General features: G+C 46.7%; 1 protein-coding gene across 1 annotated transcript; it reads right to left on the minus strand.

Moving 5' to 3' along the window:
• Positions 1-4,385: 4,385 nt before the first annotated feature.
• Positions 4,386-7,213, minus strand: LOC123150638 (uncharacterized). Its single transcript, XM_044570474.1, has 3 exons — positions 6,680-7,213; positions 6,045-6,363; positions 4,386-4,752 (listed from the first exon to the last, which is right to left on the minus strand). The coding sequence occupies exons 1-3, from the start codon at positions 7,193-7,195 to the stop codon at positions 4,712-4,714; spliced, it is 876 nt and encodes a 291-aa protein (XP_044426409.1). The 5' UTR covers positions 7,196-7,213; the 3' UTR covers positions 4,386-4,711.
• Between the last annotated feature and the right edge of the window lie 270 nt (positions 7,214-7,483).

Here is a 7,483-nt window from a genome sequence, read left to right on the forward strand (position 1 = left end):
TAAGGCAATGGTTTTGCCCTTGATAGGTTTTCTATTTTACCGGTCTCATGGTGGTAGTTGGGAGACCGGGTTATAGGATCGATAGTCGTACTATCAAGGGGGGCTCTCAAGTGAGTAGCTTGATCGTATCGTTCGTCGAGAGCTCAAACCATTGCATCCTTGCATCATGTTTCTTGGTTATTGTTTGGTTCTCTTCGTGAGTTTTAGAGCTTATGGTCATCATGATGACAAGCTTGAGTTCATCGAAAACGGAGTTTGCATGCGTCTTCTATGATGTTTTCGGTGTTGGAGGTTTTACCGGTCTTATCCGAGGAAGGGTTCTCACCATTTTCTTTTGGGTCTTTTCTCATTTGCTTCTTATTGGCATTTATATCAAGATTGTGTTAGCCCTTGTTGCTAGCTTTCCAACAAACTTGGTTTCGTCGAATTCGGAGTCCGTTTGCAGAAGTTATGGTTGTTTTCGTAAAGGCTGCAGCGGTACTGCCGTGGCTAGAGCGGATGTAATTTTTTACTACCGCTCCAGAGCAGTACTACCGCGGCTCCTGAGCGGTAGTACCACTCCAGAGCAGTACTACCATGGCTCCTAAGCGGTAGTACCGCTCCGGACCAAAATCTCGTCTTTTGCTTAGCGGAAGTAGGCACGAAAGTATTTTTTTGTACCGCTCGCAAGCACTAGTACCGCTACCATTTGCGGTAGTACCGTGAGGTCGAGCGGTAGTACCGTGAGGACGAGCGGTAGTACCGCTCCGGCGGTTCTACTGGCCTTTTGCCTCCTCGCTGTTGTTTTTCAAAGGGGTACTTCCGCCCTAGCGGTAGTACCGCTCCTTGGAGCGGTAGTACCGCTCTGTGCGGGCTGTGAGCATAACGGTTGGATTTTTCCCCACCTATAAAAGGGGGTCTTCTTCCCCAATGAACCTAATCTCTTGAGCTCGTGTTCTTCCCCCATTGTTGACCTTCTTCGAGCTTGCTAACTCTCAATCCCTCCATGGATTCTTGCTAGTTTTTGAGGGAAAAGAGAGAGGAGATCTAGATCCACATTTCCACCAATCACTTTCTCCTCTATGTGAGGGGAACCCTTGGATCTAGATCTTGGAGTTCTTGGTGTTCTCCTTCTTGTTCTTCCTCTCATTTTCCTCCCTAGCATTAGTTGCTTCGGTGGGATTTGAGAGAGAAGGACTTGGGCACTCCGTGTGCCCTTGCCATTGCATTTGGTGCATCGGTTTGAGTTCTCCACGGTGATACGTGGAAGTTACAAGTTGAGAAGCTTATTACTCTTGGGTGCTTGGTACCCTTGAGCTTGTTCCTCTTGGGTGCTTGGGCGCCCTAGACGGTTGGTGGTGTTCGGAGCTCAATCATTGTGGTGTAAAGCTCCGGGCAAGCGTCGGGGTCTCCAATTAGGTTGTGGAGATCGCCCCGAGCAATTTGACGGGTTACCGGTGACCGCCCCAAGGGTTGCCAAAGTGTACGGGTTCGGTGACCGCCCCCAAGGGTTGCCATTTGTACGGGTTCGGTGACCGCCCTCAAGGGTCCCTTAGTGGAATCACGGCATCTTGCATTGTGCGAGGGCGTGAGAAGATTACGGTGGCCCTAGTGGCTTCTTGGGGAGCATTATGCATCCACACCGCTCCAAATGGAGATTAGCATCCGCAAGGGTGTGAACTTCGGGATACATCGTCGTCTCCGCGTGCCTCGGTTATCTCTTACCCGAGCCCTTTACTTATGCACTTTACTTTGTGATAGCCATATTGTTTCTTGTCATATATCTTTCTATCACATAGTTGTTTATCTTGCTTAGTATAAGTTGTTGGTGCACATAGGTGAGCCTAGTTGTTGTAGGTTTTGTGTTTGACAAATTAACCGCTAGGTTTATTCCGCATTTGTTCAAGCCTAAACCATAATTATTTTAAAGCGTCTATTCACCCCCCCCCCTCTAGGCGACATCCACGATCTTTCAACTAGTTATAAACAATACAGCCTCCCCCATGGCAAATTTCACACACCCACATCATTACCATTATTTTTGTTGTCCATTTCTCAAGTTCTGTTTTTTGCCAATCATATATGCCCTGACACATGGCAATTATACTCAATTACTTATTGCAAATTTTCCATTTTCCCCCTTTTCTCCATGAACACCTGCTTGATCAACCTGCCCTCGCTGCTCAAAACATTAAGTAGATTTGTGAAACATCCCCTCTTTACCACAATGGAAAAAATATTTCACCTATATGTGGAAGATATTTAGAACACAACAATCCCAATTGCAATTCCGAGGATATCATGGTTCTACTTTTATATGAACAAATTGACACCACTGGTCTAGAGAAGGTGGAAGGTTTGTTTCAAGTACACATGATGCCTATGGTAGTGCTTCACATGATACAACATGACGACAAACAATGTGACGAGACTTCCATATCAATTCATGGGAAAATTCCTAAATTAGATTATCTATTAACTATGCAAGGACGGTGGAAGGGAGGCATCGACCTTTATTGCTGAAATTTGTGCATCAAGAAACAAGAGAGAATTATACATCAAACTCGAAAACAAGTGTCATGTTTAAGTCAAGCCATCAACAGAAATAATATCCCCTGAACTAGACAAATTATCTCAAACAAGTACAAGAACATAAAAAAACCTTAAATGGCAAAAGTTGCTAAGTAAGAATTAAAATTTATAACTGGACCTATCCGCTGCCCCTCTAGGTTCGTCTCGATCCTTTCAATCGACCCCGACAGGTGATGTCATCTCCGACCTCTTCAAGGAGGTTGCGGCAGGCCTGGAGACCTTTGAAGGTGGTTTGTCTTCAATAACAAAGAAGACGGGAGGTCGGACACCCTGCTCGCGCATGCACAATTGACCTTGACTACCTCCTAGGGGTTGCTACTCACGATGGAGATGTTTGTTTTCCCTGAAGAGGAAGGGCGAAGTAGTATAGTAGCAGATAATATTTCCCTCGGTTGAGAACCCAGGTTTATCGAACCAGAAGGAGGCACCACACCAACAACGTGAATAGTAGCTACGCACAGACACATCAATTGCTAGCACCTTCATTTCAAGGCATGCCCATTGCTTGCCCCTTCATTTCACGGGATTTGGATGCACCGCTGAAGTTTGCATCATGTCTCGAGGTCACAGTCGGCAATGTACGGTACCGAAGAGGCTAATAAAATATGAATATTCTGTCACACATGTACATCCGTGATGATTTTATGATAGAATCGATAAATCGTGCTTCATGGGAGTGTTTTCGTCAAGGGTAACCAACACGTGACATCCACCATAACGGGTCGCCGTTAAGCTATTGGGTGCCAGTTTTGGATCCGATACCCATTAACAACCCTGAGCAATGATGATTTTTGACGTGTCAATTTCTCATTCGCCAATTGAACCACGTGTCAATTTCTCATTTGCCAAGTTTTCTGTCAAAAATCCTTGTTAGGCTGAATGTTGTTAATTAGTTCCGATCGAAAACTAGAAACATGAGTGCTGACTGAGTGGAAAGATACCAAATTGTGTGCCAACCTAACCATCATTACATTGGGAAGAAGAAAACACTTATGCCAAATGATAGCCACTGCAGCTTCAGTTACAGACTCATCAGGCAGGGCCAAAGTGTGCCTCACAGACATATTCTTATGCTTGAGTGGGTGATTTTTCATGAAATCTCTTCCAAGTATGATTGATCTTATGGGAAAGAGTAAACTTCTGAAAACAAACGGAGCTGCCATTGAACATAACCAAAACAAAACAAAACAAAAGCAAGATTGGAAAGTGGGACACCCTTCATTGGACTGAAACTTGTTAGTTAGAAACAGATAAACTCAAGTGCTCAACTCACAAGCAAGAACCACAAAACTAGTGTTATCAGGTGCTTCATCTAAGAGAAATGCATGCAGCTGGCACCCCCATTGGATGAATTAAGCAGGAACACAGTTGGGCACCATGTCACAGGTACTGCAACCCTTCTAGCAGATGAACAATCTCATTTTGCTAAACCAAGATAACAAAAGAAAAAGAGGCAGCTTACCTGAAAACAATGTAATGTGCAGAAACCTGAAACTTTGTTCCTTTCCTGATCCCTGGCCAACACTCAAAACAACACAACACAATCACCAGCTCGCAGCAAGAACCACTACATTTTTCATTTATGACAAATGCATAGCCTAAAAGAAATCCAAGATCATCAACTCATTGCAAGAACCACTGCAGATTCCATTTATGCAAAATGCACCATCTAAAAATGTTGCAGGATCATTGACTCATAGCAAGAACCCCTACAGTGAAAAACAAGATCAAAACGTTGCAAATGAGAAACACAGCTCACTGGAATAACTACTACATGCATAGCCTAACAGAAAACAGGATCATCAAATCATTACTGGCAACAACCACTGCATTTTCCATTTATGCAAAGTGCATCCATCATCCAAAAGGACTGCAGGATCATCGATTCACTGCAAGAACCCCACAGTGAAATGCTTCATCCAGGAAGCAGTAGCAACCACATCACAGAAATGAATGTCAGAAGTGTGACACTGCAACGACTACTACAACCAGCATCAGAGTTTAGCTAGCAGGAGAAACACAAGAGCTGATGAGTATATATCTATATGCTAAAGCAGGCGTTCAGTTATGCCATTGTTGTGTCCGAGGCGGTGAAACTTCTGAAGAGGTGAACTGTCAGGACTCCGGCTCTGATCCTTCTCTACACTCCGTCGACATTCGGGTATCGCAGCGCAGCATAGGCTGAATTGGCAGAAATAACGAGGCAGTTAGGCGGCAGACCAATAATCAATTAACAATATATTGACAAGATCAAGAAGACAAAACATGAAACAATATAATGTGCAAGGAACTAAGCTTTTATGTACCATCTACTGTAGGATACAACCTGAAAGATGAAATGAGATGACTGAACTTGATTTGACTTTTTAGGTCCCATAATTTCTACTGGCGACTAAATGCTACGAAATGGGCGAACTCAATTATCTGAATCAAGAAAAGAAATGTGGAACAAGTAGTTCCTACTAGCTTCAGAGCTCATCCATTTTTTACCATGCATACACAGATGGATAGATCCACACGGCATCGACACCTACTATTCCCATTAAACTACTTTCACTTTTCTACAGGATTACGACAGTTTCAGACAAGTCCCAAGTCCTAACAAAACCTATCATTATATCCTTTTTCCAAGCACGATCAGATTAGCATTCCACTAAAGACAGACTTCAGATATCATGTTCATGCAGTAAACAGTATCTACACAACCATGTGTGCACTGTGCAAAACATATTGTAGACCACCAGTGCATTTCTAGTAAAAGAAGATTAGCAGGAAGCAGATCAACAATCTAAACCTCGGAGTTCTCAATTTTTTTAACAAGACTAGTAATACAGCTCATGCACAAAACCTGAAAACAATATAGCTCATTTGCAGAAACTAGATTTAATTTAGTACTGTATAAGAACCTGAATTTTGTTCAGATTACTCAACACAAGTAAAATAGTCTAAATTAAACGGATATCATAATCTTCTCTGTTAGGGCTGAATAAGATTAATCACCTCATTCGTCTATTTAAGTTCCATATTTTACTAGCTTTGAACATACAAAATGTACTGACGGCAAATAGCACCAAATAGAAAACTGAATTATCTGAATCAAGGACTGTAGTATGAAACCAACACTTTCCAGTCCAAATCAAGGTTGAGTGTAAAATGTTACTTTCCATTAACCAAAAAGTTGACAGGACGACACCGGTTGCAGACAATTCCCAACTCCTAACAGTTTCAGTTAACTTATTTCTCAGATTAACAATTTCAGTTAACTGTTTTACCACAAACAGTCTGAGTAAACTATTTTTCAAACACAAGCAGATTAACAGCCCACCAAAATAAAACCAAAATTATCATGGCCATGCAGCAAACAGTACCTACACCAAAACCTGTACATTGTGCAAAACAGATTCAATCAAGTCTACCGGTTCACCCTCATTAGGAGATCATTAGGAAGTTGTGACATGGAGAGAGGCTCTCACCAGCGGTCCCGGAGCTGAAGACGACGATCTGGTAGATGTCGCCCCAGCCACGGCGGGGCAGGTCGACGACGAGTGGGGTCAGCCTCCCGTAGCGGCCCGCTCGGATGCACATGGCGATGAAGTCGGGCTGCAGGTCGACCTCTCTGGCCAGCCGGTCCCGCAGGTTGTACAAGGACCTCCCCCTGATATTGAACGCGGCCCAGCCTTGCTGGGCCTCGGGGTACACCCCTTCGGGGGTCGCTTGCACGAACCGAATCTCCCGCAACGCCCCTGGCTGGCGCCCGAACACGACGACGGAGAGGTCTTCAGGGAGGCGAGCCTGCAGTTGAGTCACCAAGAACCATGGTTATATTCAGGAGATCAAATTTTCTGATCGAAAACACAAATGCGATCAGGAATCTCGACGGCGCAACAAGTCAAGAAGCGCAAATTTGGCAACAGCAGAACCAGAAATTGATCTCGAGAAAATGAAATCAACACAAGTCGCAATCCCTGCAGTAGAGCTGCGATGCAAATTAACGACGCCCAAGAACTCACTCGATAGTAGGCTACGAACTATCAATTCGCTCAATCGATAGTAGGCTCAGACGGAAGCAATTCGCGAGTTATCAAGAAGCGGGTCATGGCGAACTCACCCGAATCGGGTCTGGAATGCGAGGCGCGCGCTCTGTGAGGTCGATGGGCTCAACGATCCAGCGCATCATGGAGCTGACCTTCTCGTTCTCAATATCTCTGCTCTCGACGGTGACGCCGGTGTTCCAGCGGAGGTACTTGCCGTTGGCGCGGAGGTAGCGGTCGCCGTCGCCGGCGTTTAGGAGCAGCACGCCAGGCCCCAGCCCCGCCCTGACGTCCAGCCACATGATATCCGGCACCTCCGGATGGTCGTAGTCGCGCAGCTCGGCGCGGAAGCCGTGGTACAAGGCCGGCGCCGGCGTGGCCGTGACGGCGAGGTAGCGGCCGTAGGCGGCGCTGTGGAGGAGCAGGTACGGGCCGCAGGCGCCTTGGTAGATGTGCACCTTCCACGCCACGTTCAGCGAGTTGCGGCGCTGGCTGATGGAGACGCCCACCCCGTCGTCGTCGGCGTGGAGGTAGTACTTGTCGAGCTTGCGGTTCCGCAGCCGCACGTACTGCTCGTCGTAGAACCGGTCCATTGGTCGCCGCCGGCGCCGGACCGCCGGAGATCAGAGGAGGTGGGCGCTGCGCGGTGGAGAGCGGGGCCTTCGTTTCTTGGAGCTCCGGCGACGGGGAGGAAGCTGTTGGTTCAGGCGGTTACGTTCGGGCGGCAAGGCGGGGGTATTTGAAGGCGCCGTACCGGGCTTTGGGCGCGAGGTGGGCCTGAGGGCCGTTTTCTCGGCCCGGCCCGCACTCCAGGGCGCGGTCTTCACTCTGTTCCTCCCGCACAGGCCCACGCGCGGCGGCGGCGGCCCGGTCGGCAGCGC

Source organism: Triticum aestivum, chromosome 7A (genome assembly GCF_018294505.1).
Source record: "Triticum aestivum cultivar Chinese Spring chromosome 7A, IWGSC CS RefSeq v2.1, whole genome shotgun sequence".
Taxonomy (NCBI): Eukaryota; Viridiplantae; Streptophyta; class Magnoliopsida; order Poales; family Poaceae; genus Triticum; species Triticum aestivum.

Bases quoted from the DNA above. Each gene is read 5' to 3' on its own strand.
- LOC123150638 (XM_044570474.1), bottom strand. From the start codon at position 7,195: ATGGACCGGTTCTACGACGAGCAGTACGTGCGGCTGCGGAACCGCAAG. The intron at 6,364-6,679 runs GTGAGTTCGCCA...ACTCAACTGCAG, and splicing joins GCATTCCAGACCCGATTCGG to GCTCGCCTCCCTGAAGACCT. The intron at 4,753-6,044 runs GTGAGAGCCTCT...CTGCCAATTCAG, and splicing joins CTTCAGCTCCGGGACCGCTG to CCTATGCTGCGCTGCGATAC.